This window comes from Nicotiana sylvestris, chromosome 7 (assembly GCF_000393655.2).
Source record: "Nicotiana sylvestris chromosome 7, ASM39365v2, whole genome shotgun sequence".
Classification (NCBI taxonomy): Eukaryota; Viridiplantae; Streptophyta; class Magnoliopsida; order Solanales; family Solanaceae; genus Nicotiana; species Nicotiana sylvestris.
Genome location: NC_091063.1, coordinates 78,520,305 through 78,541,611, shown reverse-complemented (window position 1 = coordinate 78,541,611; position 21,307 = coordinate 78,520,305). Strand labels below are relative to the sequence as shown.

General features: G+C 42.0%; 1 protein-coding gene across 1 annotated transcript; it reads left to right on the top strand.

The window, feature by feature from the left end:
* Positions 1-4,783: 4,783 nt before the first annotated feature.
* On the top strand, positions 4,784-12,768 carry LOC138873352 (uncharacterized). Its single transcript, XM_070151815.1, has 5 exons — positions 4,784-4,840; positions 4,920-5,631; positions 9,506-9,696; positions 9,796-9,848; positions 12,687-12,768. Exons 1-5 carry the CDS (start codon positions 4,784-4,786, stop codon positions 12,766-12,768), a joined length of 1,095 nt encoding a protein of 364 aa, XP_070007916.1.
* The last annotated feature ends 8,539 nt before the right edge of the window (positions 12,769-21,307 follow it).

Genomic DNA, 21,307 nt, shown 5'->3' with positions numbered 1-21,307 from the left:
AAATATCGACTTTATTTATTAAACTATTCCTTATTGAACTATATATAAAATTTTAATATTTAACATGAAATTTATTAGAATATTAAATCAATTACAAACTCCACAACAAGAATCTTCCCTTAATTAAACCAACAACTGCAATATACTACCATTACAAGCACGAAACATTAGGGAAAAGAAATAAATCCATAAATAAATAAGACTTCGTAACGCACGAAAGAACCAAACTCTAGAATAGCTGAACAAAACTAATAGGAATCAAAAAGAAAAATAGAGATAGAAAAAAAGAAATAAAGGTAGTGACAAAGAGAGGGAGGTTATTAATGACGTATACTCGAAAAAGAACTCAATTTGAGATAAAATTTATACAAAATATAATAATTAACATGAATCAAATAAACTCACAATGAGATGAGAAGCTAAATCCTAATATAAAAATAAATTGTTGAACCTTAAAATTAGCCTGGTAAAACGTATTAAACTGAGCCCAATAAAAATAAAACTATTCGAGTTTAGCGAATAATGAACTAAGTTGATTGTTTGCCACTTTAACTAATTTTTTGATGAATCGATATTTACCCAAAATTGGGTAATAATTAAATTTATATGTGATTTTAAAGATATGTTATATAATCCAACACGAACAATTAGGAATATCAAATAAATGAGTTAGAAATGAAATAAACGTTTAAACCAGTTGCAATATTATGGCTAAGCCTGAGCTTGGACTGCCCAATGACCTCGTTCTCAGTTGGACCCTCGGTTCAAGCTCAGTCGTGAATGAAGAACGGAACAAATTAGCAAAAACTTTAACAATAGCTAAAAGACAGAAAATAAACTTGTATTACTTTGATTTGCGTGTTAAATGTGTGTCACAAAAGAAAAACTTCCCCTTTATATAGTAGGAGAGTTTCAACCTTAGCTTAAAAAGGTAAAAATCTTCCTTTTTCGGTAATTACTGATCCATAATTGACATCTAGCGAGATCCACGTAGTGATATTCGGTAGAATGCGAGTATCACAACCCTTTATTTGTCATGTGTAACCTCTCACCATATCTCCCGAGGTCTTAGAACTCATTATTGGCCCCGGGTGCGCCGCTTTACCATACCTGATGACGGGCACATTGTTCATTCTTCATGGATCTCGATGCAAACGGTCTCATGCATTTGTGCTCTCCCTCCGTTTTTTCATCACGAAATCGGGGTAGGCATCACCTCTGATTTTACCAGTACATAGATAGTCCCCTCATTTTTCCGGAGAGTAGGTTTACCGAAACAACATGAAGTGATAGATGAACCACAATTTTGTCCTCCGTACGTTACAACTGAGATGACGGGTCAACAAAACATCCCATCGGTCATGTTGTTCTGACTTTGGACACATGTCAGCCGCCGGTTGACTGTCCTCGAATGCGAAACGTTGCGCGTTGATTGTTCTTCCTCTATAAAAGCTCCTATCCTTTTTCACTTCTTCTACTTTCCGATTCCAGAACTTACCCTCCAAATCTTCATACATCACTCGAATTCTCTAATTGCTTTTAACTCCTCCAAATCTTCATACATCGCTCCTTAAACCTTTATATCTTCATCTTTAATTATCATACATTCTCTTTGGATCTTCAACCAGACCTTCGTACCTTCATCCCATCTTCAAATCTTCATATTTTTTCTTCATACCTTCATTATTCTCCTTCAAATCTTCATATTTTCTATATTATGATGGCAAAAACTTCCAAGTTAGTGCCTCAGCAAACTACTCCTTCATCTTCCAACCCGACCACGGATGCCGAGGTGGCCGTTCCCGAGGTGGCGCAGGAGCCCCCTTTGAAGAACTTTGTACCCGGGGGCTGCTCTATTGGGAATGATTTCAACGTCGAGATGGCCTCTAGTCAATAGGACTGAGGCGAGGAGGCATGGAGATACATATTCTCCGTTACGGAAGAGATACCTCTACCCATAGCCCGGGTAGACTGTAATTGGGAGGTCAAGGAGGTGATCATCCCCGGGCCAAACAACGATATTCCTACTCACGTGGAAGGATACTTGAGTGTTTACACTTACTCATTCATTCTCGCCCTGGCAGGCCCCATAGTTCCTTATTTCTGCAAAGGTATGGTGTGCCTTGGGCAGATCCGCCTGTTCTTTTGTAGGATCATAATCCTCCTACCATACTTTGCGAACAACATGGAAGCACCTCAGTTTGCCCTCGACTATCTGCTTCATCTATACAATCCCCGAATCATTAGAGGAGAGTTGATCAAGCTCGTTTACCGAGCAAGCAAGGCTCTGTTATCGAGAATCAACGAGGATCGAGATCGAGGCTGGCAGGGGAGGTTCGTTCGGGTGAAAGTCGATGACCTCAGAACGCATCCCCTAAGTTTTTTTCATCTCGAGTATTTGTCATTTCCCTTTATTCTTTCTCTCATTTGATGTGTGTGTTGCCGTGCAGCTGTTGCCTAAGTTCCTAATGCAGTTCCCCGCTTCAAGGAATGGATCGAAGGGATATGCAAATATATGTCGTACTCCGAGCGCGCATGGCGCAAGCTCTCGAAGAGCAAACAGGAGGCCCGTTCCCATGGTGAGGTTCTTTGATGAGTGTCTGGCCTGTATAAATTTAAAATCGTACGCTATCAAATAATAGTATAGAAAAATATCAAACCCACAGAGATTATCTATTCTACAGACGTTTCTTGTTTTAATTACTATTTGAGAAAATCAGGAAGAGTTGAGTTGTGAATTAATTAACTAAAAATGTATGAATAGAGCAATAGAAAATATTTTATTTTTCACAAATATAATAAAAAGGTGTTGGGATCATAACTTCACTTAATATTTTTATTATATAATAGATAAAATTACCCTTCAATTTTCATTTCTCTGAAATGTATAAATGTCTCCCACGATTACATTTATATATTATTACTTAAATTAAACAATTAATTGCACTCCTCTCGATTATACAAATTAATCATCAAAATAATAATATTAAAGAGCCAGAAATATATGCTTAAACTGAAACATGCTCTTTTTTAGTAAGGCTCTTTCGGTTACCCTATTTGTTATAACAGATTCCTACCATATTCGCCTCTTTCGATTACAAAAATTTGTAGAATCAGTTTTAACATATAAGAGCTAGATGTCATTAAATAAAAGTTAACATCTACCAATATCAAAATTAACTACATTACTTCTTCCACCTCTCTCGCTACAAAATTAGTAAGAAGTTAATATGTAGTATGAAATAGATAGATGTTAACAAATCAAATAATGCCTAACTATAAAGCAGATAAAATTTAAATGAAAAGCTTCAGCTCAAGTACACGTAATTGAGGGACATTATCTACTATTATATAAAAATATTCAAATCCGTCATTCTCCCAACACAAGAAAAGTTACTCCATAATGGAATTAGTACAGACAACGAAAATATTCTCGCCCATTAAATAAGAAAATAGAAAGAAATATTCAAAAAAAAAATCCCTATTTAATAAAAATAGGAACTAGAGTAATTTCCTACACTAGATAACTGAAGAAATTGACATAGAAAACTTATAATTGGAAAGCAATGTATATGAAAGCTTCTGCTCCTCCGTCACGTCCTTTAAACCAGCTCCAAGTTACCATTTTATAGATACTTGAAAGCTTTTGGTTATGTGATTTTACATCACGTTTTCTTCTGATTTGCATAACTTTGGTTTCTTTTCTTTGCAATTGGTGCTCGTGGGCTTGCAAGGCAAATTTTGAAATCATGTTGCAAGTTTCTTTCTGATTTCTTCTCTTTATTTTTCTTTTTCTTTTCTTCTTGATTTATTTATTTTCTCTTACTTATTTATGGTATTTTCTGCAAATAAAATATAAATATTAGTATTTAAATTAAAAGTAATAGCTATGTGTGCATGATATTTTCTGCCTATCATTCTTTCCCCAACGATTACTTTCATATCTTTAGCTTTCACATTGCTAAGCCTTCTTTTTTCTTACAGGTTTTCCTAAGACCACCAAATTCAAGTCGTTGGATAAGGACAAGGATCCGTCCTTGCTTGCCAAACCCTCCGCTTCGGGACAGCCCTGAGTTGCCTCAAAGGAGGAGAAAAAAAAGAAGAAAAGGAAGTCTTCGGGCTCCCTAGATGCCGAGGCGAAGAAGAAGAAGAAGATGACCATCATGCTCCGAAAGAGCAAAAAGGGTACCAAGTCCTGGGTACCAGACTCTGGTTCCCTCTACCGACACATGGATTATCCTGAGGACGAAAACCTTGAGTTCATTGCTCATGGGTCGACCCTCAACGAGGGGGAGCAAGTGATGACCGAGAAAAGTGACCACGAGGTCGATCCCCCTCTAGCTCGGGAACCAGAGGGAGAGACGGAGGCTACGACCTCACGAGAAACTGCTCCGGTTTTGACGGAGGCAGCTAGTGTTATTGAAATCATGGGGACGTCGTCCTATACTAAGTCCATGCTCTAGGAAGCTCAAGCAGGTAAATAGAAATCAAGGGAGATGGTGTAGGGCCTGGATGATGCCCTCAACACATTCTTCGATGGCATGGATATGGCCGTACTAGAAGACTCTTCCGAGCTTTGCCACCTAGAGGTCTCGAAAAAGAATGTTCCATTGGGAGCGGGTGGGCCGAGTTTTAGCCCAAAACTAGTGAAGCAATTTCCTGCTTCGAGTGTGGACCCCGAGCGCAAGAGAACAGTCGTTCTCATAATCCCGAGGGACGCTCGGGTCCTATCCGCTCTGCCAGCTACCTTCGATGCTTGGTGACCAAGCAGGACCAAGCAAAGATGAACAAAGTGGAAAGGTCGAACTTCTTCAATGAGGCGCAGCAGGCGCTGAACCGGGTAAATCGTTTACCCTTCGTACGCTTTTGTGAATCTTGCTTGACTTTACACTTGTTCTAATAACTTCATTATTTTTTAGGATTTAGTGCTTCATCATGAAATCTTCCTTCGATCCCGCTTGGAGATTATCCAACTCGAGTTCGAGCTCAAAGAGCAAGTCCTGAAGAAGGACATCTACAGGGCTATCAGTGAGCAACAAGACGAGGCCCTCAAGGACCTGCCAATTCTACAAGCCGAGCTAGAAAAAGCTCAGAATGAGGCTTTGTCCTTAAAGGGGGAACACGATGACCTAGCCGATAAGGTAAATATCTTTGAGGCTACAAACGAGAAGCTACTCGTGGTGACTAACAACGCAACTTTGCAGGTCCAAGAAAAGGTGGACTTGATCGACCAGCTTCGCGCTGAGATAGATGAGGTCAAGGCCACGACCGAGGCGTGGGAGGGCAGTATGGACCTGCTCGCTTCGGAAAAAGAGGATACAAAAGTCGAGCTGACATCGGCCGAGTACCAACTCCGGATGGCAAAGAACAAGGCCGACAAATGGTCTAGGCTTAATGATAAACTCCGGGCACAGCTGAACTCGACTGTCATGGAACGGGATGCCCTCAGCCAAGAATACGCCGCTCTGAGGTCCAAATTGGATGTAACCTCTATTGATTCCTCTGATGTTGGGGAAATGTTGGTCCAGTATAAGGCTAATGTGGAGGTAGTGGAGGCCCGCTTAAAGATGAATATAGAGTATGTAAAGCGACTATCCTGGAGAGAGAGCCTCGAGGAGATCCATGCCCGAGGTTTTGACCTGTCGGTTGATAAGTGTGAATTTTGACCACTTATTAGTACCTTTTTACTTTTGCTTTAGTGCGCGAGTGTTTATTTATGTTCCAAAAACTATTGGAAATATGCAAATTAAAGGAAGGTTGGATATTTGGGCTCTCATGAAGAAATCCGACTAAAAAGGAGTATTCTGACTCAGAAGGCAAGAAGGGGTGCAGCAGACTAGAAGTGCGAACCGCAGAATCAAGTGAGGATCGCAGAATTCTCTCTGCGGTCGCAAATCTGTTCCTGCTACTTAGAAGATGTATTGAAGAGAAGTGCAGACCGCACACAATTTGTGCGGCCGCCCAAGATGGTGCGCACTGACAAGAATTCAAAAAGTTCAGAGAGTGTGCAAAATGACCAAGACTGAAGCACTGCCTGACATGTGGACCGCACATGAATTGTGCGGATGCAGAAGCTGAATTGCAGTCGCAGATCAAATTGTGTGGCTGTATAATCCATTTCCTACAGACTCAAGCAATGTACGGACCGCACATGGAATTGTGCGACCACAGAACCTCCTGATGGACATTTTTGTCAACGAATTTTGTGCCCTATAAATAGACGGGAATTACATTTTTAGGTTAAGTTTTTAAGTTCTATCAGCTGTAGCCGTTGTAGTTTTCCATATTAGAAAGGTTGTGATCATTTTAGGATTAAACATCATAGTTAATGGTTTTAATTTTGTATTATGGCTTTAATTAGTATTTCTTCTTTGTTTTCTTCATGTTCTACTATGAGTATCTAGACAATTACTAAGGTTGTGACCCAACCCTAGTGTGTAAACCTTGTGGGTATTTAATTTAATGCTTGTTTATGTTTGAGTGTTTGTTATTTAGCCTTGTTCATGATTTAATTTTATAATTAATGGTTGCAAACATTGATTCAAACCTTTTTGACTTGGTTCTTACTTCAGAAAAAGGGACCTAGAGGTATTGAGTGAGTAAAATCACTAGAGGTATTGAGTGAGTAAGTTAGAGTTGAGAGCTATAATACACCCCAATAAATAAAATAGGTGTTAACGTACTTAACCCATTAGGCAAACACCTAGGTGAAGGCACATCCCTAGACCTTTTACCCATTTGATAAAACCAAAAAAATTACTTTCTTTCTAGTTTCTTCTTATTAATTTACAATTCTTAGAGTTAATTTAGAAATAGAAAACAAAATCCTTTGTTTGGAAGCATAATCGAGTTATTTCATTTACTCTCATTAAGTGTACACCCTAACACCCATGTTAAACTCCCTGTGAAAATTGACCCCGGCTCTTGTTGGGTATTATTGTCACGACCCTAAACCGGACCCAGTCATGATGGCACCTATCGTGAAACAAGGTCAGTTGACACAAACCCCCAAACCAATTAACAATTATAATAATTCATAACTAAGTCATTAATAAGTGATAAATCCCAAAATAGAGTGAAATAGAACAAATGCGGAAACAAACACAGCCCGACCTCGGGGTGTCACCAGTCATGAGCATCGAAACATCCGTCTAAGAGTATGAAAAAGGACTACACAGTCTATTACAAATCTAGTAATAGCACTGGGCTGCAAACGCCGAGCAGCTACCTAGTGAACTCCGAATAGCCTGTTGGAGGCAATCAACCCTCGCTAGCGTGACCCGAGATTCCTGAATCTGCACACAGGGTGCAGGGAGTAATGTGAGTACTCCAACTCAGTAGATAATAAAAGTAAAGGTAGATGAGCGATAAGAAAACGCGTAAATCACAGCAAAATGCTATAAAGAGCCAGTATAACACTAGAACAATGTAATAAAACAGTAAAAGCTCGTAGAAATATCTTAGTATAGTAAAAAAACCTCTTTAAAACACCTTTTAGTAGTTTAAATGAGTAAATGAAAAAGCAGTGAGAAAAGATAAACATATAAAGTCAGCCCATTGGGCAAAATACCAGCATAATTAGCCCATCGGGCTATCTCACAATCACTCGTGTCAGCCCCTCGGGCTATACCACATCTCATACTGGGTACCCGTGCTCACTGGGGGTGTACAAACTACGGGAGGGGCCCCTTACGGCCCAAGCTCAATATCAAGCCATCTCGTGGCATAATCAAACCGGCTCTCGGCCTCCTATCAAGCCACCTCGTTGTCTAAAACTCAGGCTCTTGACCTAAAAATCATGAATTAGCACAATACCGCTACGACGCACATCCTGATCCTATAATAACCTTACAACACAGGCCCTCGGCCCTACTCAGTCAGAAATCTCTAAAAGCCACTCGGGCATAGTTAAATATGATGCTCAACCCAAAATATCATTTAAGATGTCCAAATAGAGTATACATGGCTGAGTTATGAAAACAGTAGAATATAGCATGACTGAGTACAAATATAAAGTCAAGACAATTAGGAATAGTAGAAAAAATCCCTTAAGGGTCAAAAACAGTTGGCACGAGGCTCAAATATGGCATTCAACCCAAAATATGGTGATAGCTAATAACTAGGGATTTTAACGTGTTTCATTCTCTTTCTTGCTTACACTTTGATTATAAATTGTTACAATATAGTCCTAAAAGGCTCATAAGTTGTGCTTGGTTGCACGTTTGATCGACAAAGTGATAAAATGTCAAAGATCAGCTTAAAAGGAGTGAAACCTGCTCAAGGATAAGGCAAACTAAGGACAAACAGGCCTAGTGCGGTCACACTACACTTTGTGCAGTCCGCACTAGGGGATTCAGAGAACTGAAAAATCAAGCTTCAAGGCAGTGCGACCGCAATCGATCTTGCGTGGTCCGCACTGAAGGCTCCGTGGCTACACTACCATTTTGTGCGGTCTGCAGAGGAGAAGATCAGAGAGATGTCTGGTGCCAACTTCAAACCCATGCGGTCCGCGATCATGCTCGTGCGGACCGCGCTAGTTGCCTCCGCGGTCGCGGTCCATTCTGTGCGGTTTGCGGAGCCTGAGTTCAGAGAGGCAAGGATTCAAGTCCAAGAGCCTAGTGCGACCGCGGTCCATTTTGTGCGGTCCGCACTGACCCCCGCAAGGGTATTTTTGTCCAGTTTTTCCAGCTTAGTATAAATAGAACATTTTTCCGTTTTTAGGGTATCAGCTATTTTCTGAACAGAGCTGCGCTCGTGAGAAGACTATCTGTAGCCATTTTGGGCATTTTTACTTAGTTTTTATCATTAAATCTTTGTATCTACATTAGCAATTAATTAATATGTCTTTATCTTCATCTATTTCTCTGTTTTTCTCTTCAAACATGAGTAGTTAAACCCATTAGCTAGGGTTGTGGCTCAACCCTAGTGTAGGTAATTTATGGGTGTTGTTATTAAAGGTTAGATTGACTATGGGTATTTGTTATTTGGGTCAATTTTATGGTTTAATCTATGAATTGGTGATTGCAAACACTGGTTTGTGCTAAGTTGACTTGGCTCTTCTTGAGAAAGAGAATCTAAGTCTCAAAAATTGACCCAACAAGGAATTAAATGGACTCAAGATAATTGATAGTCCCAATTAAAAGGTTGAACCTCGAGAGAGTAATTACCCAACTTGAACCTTAGTTGCTTGAGCAAAATTGCCTATCCATTTGGTCTTGAGAGAGTCAAGTGGGCAAAATGACTCTCTCTACCGAGAGGTGTGAGAGTGGGTCAAATCGTGCAGTCGACTCCATTCCTAGCTCCCTGTTAAAATTGATCCCGACCCATAAATCGGGTAAAAGCTAGTGCGACCCTCTCTTCCTACTTTTTAGTATAGCGGAGTAGGCAGCGGTCACTTTTTGGCATCGTTGCCGGGGATCGAACGGTTTTGGCTATCTATTTAGTTAGTTTTGTGTATTGTTCTTTTTTCCTTCTTTGTTAATTACTTCTTTGTGTCATTACTCAGGTACCAACATGGTTTTAAGCAACTCTAATGACCCTCTTGGAAACGTGATAGCGGAGGAGGAGGTAGATGATCTTGAGCAAGATGAGGTGCCTCTTGCACCTCAAAGTCAAAGGAGAGGCTGGAGTGCCAATTCTAATCTAAATGACAATATTCCAAACCCTCCCCTGGGTCCTCCAAGAATGGCTCCTAGAGTATTACCGAACCAGGGCTACGCAAGTGCTATTGTCCCACCCCGAATCCGGGCGGGCAATTTTCAGATAACCAATGTGATGTTGACCTTACTTGAGCAGCGTGGGTACTTCACGGGCATTGCAAATCAAAATGCCTACAAGCATCTCGAGGGGTTCGTAGATACATGCTAGGGGAGAAAGCAGACGAATGTGTCCGAGGATGCATTGAGATTGAGACTTTTCCCGTTCTCACTTCGGGGGAAGGCATTATATTGGCTCGAGAGACTCCCCAACCATTCCATCACAACTTGGGATGAGTTGGCGGATAAGTTTATTGCCAAATTCTTCTTTCCGAGTCATATGGCATCACTTCGGGATGAAATATTGGTCTTCAAGTAAGAGCCAATGGAACCTTTGCATGAAATTTTGGAGTGGTATAGAACGATGGTTAAGGAGTGCCCAAATAATGATATGACCGAGGCCATGATCCAACAAACCTTCTACCGGGGCATAAATACTACAAATCAATGTATTGTGAACCAATTGGCCAGGGGCAAGTTTATGAAGCTTTCTTATGATGAGGCATGTGAAGTACTTGATGAAATAGAGGACACTTCTTTAGCATGGTAGAGTAAAGCAAATGTGCCTCAAGGTGACCCTACGGTTATCCATTTGCACAAGGAATTACATGATCACAGGCAAGCGATAGCTGAGCTTACTACTACTATGAACCAATTGGCTAAGGCACAGTTGCAACAAGTTCAGAATCCTCGCCAAGTGAATGCCATGGAGGGTGTTAGTATGCTTGTCAATAAGAGAAGTCAAAGGAGGCAACAAAATCAAGGAAATTCTGAGCAATTTGTTGATGAATATGATGAGTGTCAAAATGATGGTTATGATGACCAAAGTGAAGAGGTATAATATGTCAACAACTATCAAGGCAATAGAGGCAACTCTTCAAACCAACAATGGAGACCCCAAGGAAATTGGGGTAATCAACAACAAAGTGGTGGTAATTGGAACAACAACAACCAAATCAACAATTGGGGTAATCAAAACAACAACCAAGGAAATTGGAATGGAAATTACAACAATTGGGGCAACAACATCAATCAAGGCAGGTGGAAAAACAATGGAAACCAAGGCAACCGGGGCAAGGCTTTCAAAGGCTCCCAATGTACCAACAACCGAACAATCCACCCCCTTTCCCTTCTCAAGGTCCTAGTTCTTCTGGTAATGATATGAGCAGAATTGAAATGATGTTCGAGCAGATGATGAAGAGGATTGCGGATTCGAATTCATAGTTAGCTTCTCACAACACCTCTATCCGAAACTTGAAGGTGCAATTAGGCCAAATCTCTCAGTCATTGAATACTTGCCCTACCAAGTGATACAGTAGTGAACTCAAAGGGTGGGAACAATCAAGTTATGGCGGTCACAACAAGAAGTGGGAGAGGCAGTGATGTGAATGCCTCTAAGCAAGAGCAAGTTGTGGATGATGATGTTGAGTTGCAAGATAACGAAGTCCCTTTGGTAGTTGAAGATGTGGTTGATGAAAATGTGAACAATGAAGTGAGGATTGATATTCAAGAATTCAAGGTGGAAACCCAAAATGATGTGAACCTGTCTGGGGAACACATAATTGACATGCCGGAGCTGGTTGTGCCAAAATCCAAGGCTCCTTCGCCAAGGACACCTCCACTTTATCCTCAAAGGCTCGCGAAGCAGAAGAATGATAATCAGTTGAAAAAGTTCATTGACATGATTAAGAGCTTATCTATTAATGTGCCTTTGGTGGAGGCACTTGAACAAATGTCGGGTTATGCAAAATTCATGAAAGACTTGGTTACAAAGAAGCATTCTATGGATTGTGAAACTATAAAGATGACTCACCAAGTTAGTGCTATAGTGCATTCAATGGCCCCGAAGCTTGAAGATCCCGGTGCTTTCACCATTCCTTTCACCATTGGGAGTGCGGATTTTGCCAAGGCTCTATGTGACTTGGGAGCTAGTATCAATTTAATGCCCTACTCGGTTTTCAAAACATTGGGTATCGGGCAACCTAGGCCAACCTCAATGAGATTTCAAATGGCGGATCGATCGATGAAGCGACCTTTGGGAATTATTGGTGATGTGCTTGTCCAGGTGGACAAATTTATTTTGCCAGCCAACTTTGTCATTTTGGATTGTGAAGTGGACTATGAGGTTCCTATTATCTTGGGCAGACCTTTTCTTGCAACGGGGAAGGCATTGGTTGATGTTGAAGCGGGTGAGCTCACTTTCCAAGTGGGAGATGAAAAGGTCGTTTTCCATGTTTGCAAGTCTATGAAGCAACCCAATAGCACCGAGGTGTGCTCATTTGTAGACCTTGTCACAACTGTGATTGTGGATGATACAAGTGCTATGATCAATGTGGAGGGTCCTCTTGAGGCCGTGCTATTAAATCTTGATGTCAATGAGGATGCAAGTAGAGTGGAGTGCGTGAATGCCTAACATGGGATGGGCTCTTATTCCTATGAGACTAGAAAATTGTCTTTGGATCTTGAAAATCGGAAAACTCCACCAACAAAACCATCAGGAGCCACCGGTGTTGGAGTTGAAGCCACTTCCTCCACACCTCAGGTATGAATTCTTGGGCTCAAACTCTACTTTACCAGTTATTCTTTCTTCTTGCCTTACTAACATGCAGGTTGAGGCCACTTTGGCGGTGCTTCAAAAGCGGAAAAGGGCAATTGGATGGACTCTGGCTGACATTCGGGGAGTAAGCCCCGCATTCTGTATGCACAAAATTATCTTGGAGGATGATGCAAAGCCTTCCTTTGAGCATCAAAGAAGATTGAACGAGGCTATGCAAGAAGTGGTGAAGAAAGAGGTGATCAAATGGTTGGATGTCGGGGTTGTGTACCCCATTTTTGATAGCTCATGGACTTCTCCGGTGCAATGTGTACCGAAGAAGGGTGGTATTACTGTGGTGACCAATGACAACAATGAACTTATTCCTACTTGGACAGTTACAGGTTGGAGGGTTTGCATGGACTACCGGAAGCTAAACAAGGTGACCTGCAAGGACCATTTCCCATTGCCATTCCTTGACCAAATGCTTGATCTTCTTGCGGGGCGTGCTTTTTATTGTTTTTTGGATGGATACTCGGGGTATAATCAAATCTTGATTGCTCTAGAAGATCAGGAAAAGACCACATTCACTTGTCCGTATGACACATTTGCTTTCTCTAGAATGTCGTTCAGGTTGTGTAATGCTCTAGCGACCTTCCAACGATGCATGATGGCTATTTTCACCGACATGGTGGAAAATATTTTGGAGGTCTTCATGGATGATTTCAGCGTGGTTGGAGATTCATTTGAAGAATGTTTGAGAAATTTGGATAGAGTATTGGCCCGATGTGAAGACACAAATCTCGTACTCAATTGGGAAAAATGCCACTTCATGGTGGAGGAAGGCATAGTATTGGGCCACAAGATTTCAAAATGTGGGATTGAAGTTGACAAAGCCAAGATAGAGGTGATTTTGAGGCTTCCTCCCCCCATTTCCGTCAAGGGGGTGAGGAGTTTTCTTGGGCACGCGGGGTTCTACCAGAGATTCATCAAAGACTTTTTGAAGGTAGTGAAACCCCTGTGCAAGTTGTTGGAGAAAGATACTAAGTTCATGTTTGATAACAAGTGTATGCAAGCCTTTGAACTTCTCAAGCATAAGTTGACCATCACTCCTATCATCACCGTACCAAATTGGAGCTTGTCGTTCGAGCTCATGTGTGAAGCAAGTGACGTTGCGGTTGGGACTGTTTGGCTCAAAGGGTTAATAAGATGTTTCATCCGGTGTACTACGCAAGCAAGACCATGAATGAGGCTCAAATGAACTATACAGTCACCGAGAAAGAGTTGTTGGATATAGTGTTTGCAATGGAAAAGTTTCGACCATATCTTATGGGGGCCAAATTTATAGTGCACATCGATCATACCGCCCTTAGGTAGTTTATGACAAAGAAATACTCCAAGGCAAGATTGATGATATGGGTGTTACTACTTCAAGAGTTTGATCTAGAAATTGTGGACCAAAAAGGTAGTAAGAACCAAGTGGCGGATCACTTGTCCCTTTTGGAGGAGGAGGGGAGGCCTTGTGATGGCCTTGAGATCAATGATTCATTTCCCGACGAGCAGCTCCTCGCGGTGTCAATGAATGATATGTCGTGGTTTGCCGATGTTGCCAATTACCTTGTGACTGGAGTAACCCCGTGTGATCTCTCTTCTAACCAAAGGAAGAAGCTCAAGCGAGATAGTTTGGATTTCTATTGGGATGAGCCATACTTGTTAAAGATTTGCACGGATGGTGTGATTCGTAGATGTGTCCCGGAGGAAGAACAATTGAGTATCTTAGAGGCTTGCCATTCTTCACCCTATGGTGGCCATCATGGTGGGGTTAGGACCGCCTCGAAAGTTCTTAATTGTGGATTCTATTGGCCCACCTTGTTCAAAGATGCAGGTGATTTTGTGAAGAGGTGTGATGATTTCCAAAGAGCAGGCGGAATTTCAAAAAGGGATGAGATGTCTCTCTATACCATTCTTGAAGTGGATATCTTTGATGTTTGGGGCATCGATTACATGGGTCCATTTGTTAGCTCTTGTGAGAATACTTTCATTCTTGTGGCGGTTGACTATGTCTCAAAATGAGTTGAAGTCGTGGCTTTGCCTAACAACGAAACCTGGAGTGTTGTTACATTTCTTAAAAAGAGCATCTTCACAAGGTTTGGCACTCCTCATGCTATTATTAGTGATGGGGGGTCTCACTTTTGCAATAAAGCTTTCGACACACTACTTTCCAAGTACAGTGTAAATCATAAGGTTTCGACCCCTTATCATCCTCAAGCTAATGGTCAAGTAGAAGTATCCAACAGAGAAATCAAAAGTATCTTGTCAAAGACGGTCAATAATAGGACCGGTTGGTCGAAGAAGTTGGATGGCACTCTATGGGCTTATTGGACGGCTTACAAAACTCCGATTGGGATGTCTCCACATCGATTGGTGTTTGGGAAGGCATGCCATATTCCGGTTGAGTTAGAGCACAAGGCCATGTGGGCTTTGAGGAAGTTGAACCTTGAATGGGATGTTGCAGCTAATCTTTGTGTTGAACAACTCAATGAACGTGATGAATTTAGGTTCCATGCCTACTCCAGTTCGTCCTTGTATAAGGACAAGATGAAGTACCTTCATGAAAAATATGCTCGTGGAAAGGAGTTCAACGTAGGTGATTTGGTTCTCTTGTTCAACTCCTGGTTACGTCTGTTTCCGGGAATGCTCAAATCCAAATGGAGTGGACCGTTTCAAGTTGTGTTTGTGACCCCTTTTGGTGCTCTTGATTTGAAAAACAAAAATGGTTAAGTCTTCGGAGTTAATGGGCACCAGGTCAAGCATTATCTTGAAAAGTTTGATGACAGCCATGTGGTGGCGCCCTTTCATCTCAAGTGATGTGGTGGTAACATGCGATGTTAAATCAGGCGCTTCTTGGGAGGCAACCCATGTCTTTTTATTCTTGTTTTCTTTGATTTTCTTTGTAGTGTAGGATTGATTTTTGTGCTAGTTGGTTCTGAGATGTGTAGGGATTGTATTGATTAAGTGCAAAACATGATGGAAAAATTGAACAAGTTTCTGAAGTTTCCAGTGCGGCCGCACTACACTTTGTGCGGTCCGCATTGGTGTGGCCAATGTGAGGACTCTCTAAAGTTTGCCACCACGACTGCATTGCATTTTTTGCGGACCGTGGTGGATCTCTGCGGCCGCGGTCTGTTTTGTGTGGACAGCAGAGGTTGCCTTCTCAATCTTCTTCGAAACAAACCCAGCGCGGACTGCGGTCCATTTTGTGCGGTCGCGCTAGTAGGTGAGTATGGGTCCCAGTGGTTGTTCTGTAAATAGACCTCAGGGACCCCTATTTACACTTTTCGCAAATTTTACACTCAGAAGAGACTAATCACTGTTCATCCTTCATCCTTGCTCGTAATTACTCGTTTGCTTTGTGTTGATTCTGTCCTGCTCAATATCAGGTAGTATTTCACCAAATTTTTCTTAATTTAATTGTTTAATTTCATTTTTAGTTTCATTTCTATTAGCTGGTAGTTTTTCTCCTCCCGTATTTCTTCAGTTTTTAGGTTAGTTAGTTTAAATGTTAATTTCTGGGAGCTTGATGAGTATAATGAATTGGGTGATTGAGTAGGGACTTTAATTAGGTGAAATTTGAACGAATAAATCAAAAATTAGGAACCCTAACTTAGTGCCATATCTGGGCACCCTTCGCGGACCGCGGTCAATTTTGTGCGGTCTGCGGTGCCTTAGTACGGTCCGCAATACCACTTTGCGTGGACCGCGGTGATGAATTTGTGCAAGGTGACCTTAAGCCCAGTGTGACCACACTGGATTTTGTGCAGTCCGTACTGGCCCACCACGACCGCGGTACCATTTTGTTCGGTCTGCGTGGTCAGATTCAGAGGATGGGTTTTTTGAGCCCCACCCCTGTGCAGACCGCGGTTGTTTTTGTGCGGTCCGCGGTTGTCCTAGTGCGGCTGCACTCCATTTTGTATGGTCCACACTGGACAGTTTCTGCAACTGTCTGATTATGTTCTACAATTCATTATGCACATATGTTCACTGCTTCTATTGATACTAAGAAGTTAGATGCTTGTGTTTGCAGACAATAGTTAAACAACGAAGGCAAGGCTCAAAACAACCCGGCCGAGGTGATTCCTCCCGGGTAGGGAAGCAGAGATTGGTTAAACTCACTCCCTAGGCTTGTCAAAACATAAAGAAGATGAGAAAGGCAATTAAGGCAGCTGATAGAGCCTGTGATCTGTCGGGGAGTGAGTATCTGCCCTCCCAAGATATCTCGTCAGACTCAACACCAACACATTTCTACTAAAGTTTTAGATTGACAGATGACACTCCTCCACCATTACCCACTACACAAGCACCAGGGCATGTTTCTATTGAGTCGTTTGAGGGCTCAGCAGCCGGCAGTGGTGAATACTCCACCTCCCCCACAACTTCATTATCTGGGGAGGGTGCAGACGGAGGTGAGGAGGAAGTGCAAGGGGATGAAGAGGTAGTTGAGGGTGGTGAGAATCAAGTTGGGGGCATTGCCCTAACTAGAAAACCCGAAGTTTGGGAGGATAGGTTCATAAGCCAGGTGGCGTACCACAAATTTAGGGAGTGGTGGCCAGTGAGAAAATTGATACCGGAGAAAAGTTTCATTGACATAGATCTTTTACCCCACAACCCCGACGTGCATAGACAGTTCAGAACGAGAGTGGGGTGGGAGCACTTTTTAGATTACTGCGTGGATGCCAATGAACACTTAGTCAAAAAGTTCTACTGTAATGTAGCCCACATCGTAAAGAGTTCCAAAGTCACTAAGGTTCGGAACCTCAAAGTGTTGTTTGACGGGAAGTCACTCAATGAATACCTGGGTTTCAATGAGGAAGATGAGTCACTTTATATGGCAAAGCTTGAGATGGGCGAGGAGGTCCGTACATGGTTAGCTCAGTACTTGGCAACCGCAGGTACCATTCTGGAGTGGTTGACTGTTGGGGTCAAAATAGTACGGAGGACCCTAAACTTTGAGGCGAGGGGCTGGGAGACATTTGTGTGCAGCCGGTTAGACCCTACTACCCATGACCAGACACTTCCTCTCCACCGGGCTGTTTTGGTTGCTTCCATTATGGCGGGTTACCCCATCAACGTGGGGAATGTGATGTCCCGTATCATTTCTATAGTGGGTGCCGAGAGCGACCAAAACTATCCCTTCCCCAACACCCTTACTATGTACTTCCGGGACTTGTAGGTGGACAAGAGGCCATATGACATCAAGGTCAAAGCGACAGCCCCGTTCTCCTGGTACAGCTTGAAGGGGAATGACAACCCCAAGAACAAGAACTACAAAGCCCCTACTTCTGCCCCAACTGGCCAGTCTAAAGAACCAGTTGTGGTATAAACCCCAGCTAAGCCTACCTCCACTTATATTGAGATGCCTCCCAAGCCTTCCACATTAGCAGGCCCGGAGATCCCATCTACCCGGGCACATCCCATCACTGCCCATCGGCTGAGCTAGGCCCTTCTAAGTATAAACAACTGGATGCAGACAGCTTCATCCAAGTTGTCCAGATTGACTACCATAGTAGAGGCTCAGTCGGCTCCTTCAGCCCCACAGGTGCCCCAGTTGATACAGGATGCTTTGAAAGATATACTTTAGAACCAGAAGAAAATCCTCACTACTCAGAAGACATTGACCAAGGCAGTTGATTCACATAGCAAGGCTCTCAAGGAGCTTGCTTGGGAGCATAAGAAGCTTAAAAGACACGGGCCTCCAAGTAGTCTGTGAAGGAGCTACGGGCAAATGTCAATAGACTGAAGGCAGACCAGCTGCCTTTGGACCTGTTGCTCGATGATCCAGTCTCAGCAGCTCATCCACAGCCGGAGCAACCCTAGAGGCCTTCGAAGAGGAGGAAGATCCCTAGAGCAGATGATGCGATCATCCAGTTGGCGGACCCACTGGAGGCTTCCTCCAGTCATCCACAGGATGTACCAGTTCCACAGTCTATCGAGGTCCAGGCCCAAGTCCCAATAGAAGTAGAGCAGACCACTGGGAACCAATCTGAGATTCCCGAGCACACAGAGGACCCAGGGACCACCCATGAGCATATGTAGACAGACACGGCTTAGGTAGTCTTCATATCCTTTTTTTCTATTCTTTTTTATGCTTATTTGGACTAGTTGGCATTGGGGACAATGCCAGCTTTTATTTAAAGGGGTGCGCACTATATTTTGGATGGCTGTATATATTGATACATTTTATGCTTTCTTGATTTTCATATTTGGTCTGTATATAATTTGATAGTTAGTTACTTTTATCGCATTTTTTTCTTTCTTTGGGTCTGTATAAAAAGTTACATCATGGTATATATTCCCCCGTTGTATATTCAAACTCCCTATTGTATATATCCATTCTATTTTCCACAAAATATTCTCGTTTTTAGCTTCTTATCTATGTTCGTAGCTTTTGTTTTGTTTTGGACATTTTCAATAAGCTTTTGGTTTTCTTAATGCCACAATTCTTTCCAAAGGTGGATTGTTGTGTGAACCGGGCGACTCTTCCCAATGATGGATGGCGTGACAACCTTCCTAAGGGTTTGAGTCCATTTTTTTTTGTTTTTAGTAGTTTATAGTTAAGGACACCTCAAGCAAAGCTTCATTTGGGCCTAGCACATTTGCCTTTGATCCCATGGTCAAAGATAAAATGTTGTGTTTAGGATGGTGAGTGTTGTGACCTTGACACTCTTATGTTGACCGATAATCATCAAGTGGTTTTTCGGGACCATTGTGTGCTCAAATCGTATCTAAGGTCGTTGTGGGCCCCTGACTCTATGTCTTTAGCGACCCTTTAGCTTGTGTGGTGAGTACTTGAATTGCAAATCCAAGTCCCGAGCCATTGGTCTAGAACTTGCCCCGAATGTTTGTTGAGGCGAAATCCTAAGTGAATTTTGACTTGAGACGTGATTATAGGCTCTCCTTGATCCAAATGATAGTTTGAACAATTCCATAGCCTACCAATGATATGATCCCTAATTAACCCTTTTGAGCCTTAAACATGTTTCTTTCAGGAACCATGATACAAGCCTATACTCATTCTAAAAGATACCCTCTCTTAGCACCCGATCTTTCCTTGAGCACATGGCAAAAGTATAAGTTTGGAGGGAGAAACGAGGAATGGCAACAAAGTGGTAAAAGGCACAAAAATGAAGAAAAGGAAAGACAATAAAAAAAAAGAAAAAAAAAAGAGAATGCTCAATGTGAAAAAGAATAAAAAGGGATTCAAGAAAAGCAAAAGAAAGAAAGGTGTGGAAAGTTGAAAAAGGAGAAGAGGTTTGACTTGCACAATAAAGAGTGACAATGTGTCTCTCTAGCCCCTTAAAAAGAAGTGAGATGACTCAAAGAGTCAAGAGAATGTGTGCCAAATAAATCAAAAGAAGTGCTTAAGGAAAGATGGAACCCCCTTAGATCAAAACATTTCCCACCCTGAACCAAAAGCCTTCACAATGACTCCACAAAAGCCCTATATGATCTTGAGTTGAATGAAACTTACATTAGTGGATACTTACATAAGGGGCAATCATATGGTACTTAGAGCCGGACTTGTGACCTTTTCTTGAGAGAGAAGAGTGAATTTCTATTAACCTCGGTTTGTGTGCCAATATTCTAAAAGGTGAGGTTTGCTTAGGGAGAGTTGAGGATGTGTGAGTTTGGGCTCCACAATGACCAAAGTAATTGAGAGAGTTCTTTGATATAATGAGTCAACTCTTGATACTCTTGTGTCACACTTGATCCATGTTTTTTTCAAAGGTAAAGGTTGTTAATGATTCATTCATATTGAGGGCAATTGTTAGTCCCAATTACTGCTTGTTGACGTCACTTTAGGATAGCTGAAAATTCTTGGATTTTCCCTTTAGGGTGGGTCTTATTTTGTTTGCTTGAGGACAAGCAAAAGCTTAAGTTTGGGTGAGTTGATAACTAGGGATTTTAACGTGTTTCATGCTCTTTCTTGCTTACGCTTTGATTATAAATTGTTACAAAATAGTCCAAAAAGGCTCATAAGTTGTGCTTGATTGCAGGTTTGATCGACAAAGTGACAAAATGTCAAAGATCAGCTCAAAAGGAGTGAAACCTGCTCAAGTACCAAAGACAAGGCAAACTGAGGACAAACAGGCCTAGTGCGGCCGCACTATACTTTGTACGGTCCGCACTAGAGGATTCAAAAAACTGGCAAATCAAGCTTCAAGGCAGTGTAGCCGCAATCGATCTTGCAGGGTCCGCCCTGAAGGCTATGCGACCGCACTACCATTTTATGCGGTCCGCGGAGGAGAAGCTCAGAGAGATGTCTAGTGCCAACTTCAAACCCACGCGGTCTACGATCATGTTTGTGTGGACCGCGCTAGTTGCCTCCGTGGCCGCAGTCCATTCTGTGTGGTCCACGGAGCCTGAGTTCAGAGAGCCAAGGCTTCAAGTCCAAGAGCCTAGTGCGGTGGCGGTCCATTTTGTGTGGTCTGCATTGACCCCACAGGGGCATTTTTGTCCAGTTTTTCCAGCTTAGTATAAATAGAACATTTTTCCATTTTTAGGGTATCAGCTATTTTCTGAACAGAGCTGCGCTCGTGAGAAGACTATCTGTAGCCATTTTGGACATTTTTACTTAGTTTTTATCATTAAATCTTTGTATCTACATTAGCAATTAATTAATATGTCTTTATCTTCATCTATTTCTCTGTTTTTCTCTTCAAACATGAGTAGCTAAACCCATTTGCTAGGGTTGTGGCTCAACTCTAGTGTGGGTTATTTATGGGTGTTGTTATTAAAGGTTAGATTGACTATGAGTGTTTGCTATTTGGGTCAATTTTATTGTTTAATGTATGAATTGGTGGTTGCAAACACTGTTTTGTGCTAAGTTGACTTGGCTCTTCTTGAGAAAGAGATCCTAAGTCTCCAAAATTGACCCAACAAGGAATTGGGATGGACTCAAGAGAATTCATAGTCCCAATTAAAGGGTTAAACCTCGAGAGAATAATTACCCGACTTGAAC

Excerpts from the sequence above, each read along its gene's own strand:
- LOC138873352 (XM_070151815.1), top strand. The coding sequence starts at position 4,784 with ATGAACAAAGTGGAAAGGTCGAACTTCTTCAATGAGGCGCAGCAGGCG. Across the intron at positions 4,841-4,919 it reads CGCAGCAGGCGCTGAACCGG|GATTTAGTGCTTCATCATGA; the intron begins GTAAATCGTTTA and ends ATTATTTTTTAG. Across the intron at positions 5,632-9,505 it reads CGAGGAGATCCATGCCCGAG|GTACCAACATGGTTTTAAGC; the intron begins GTTTTGACCTGT and ends GTCATTACTCAG.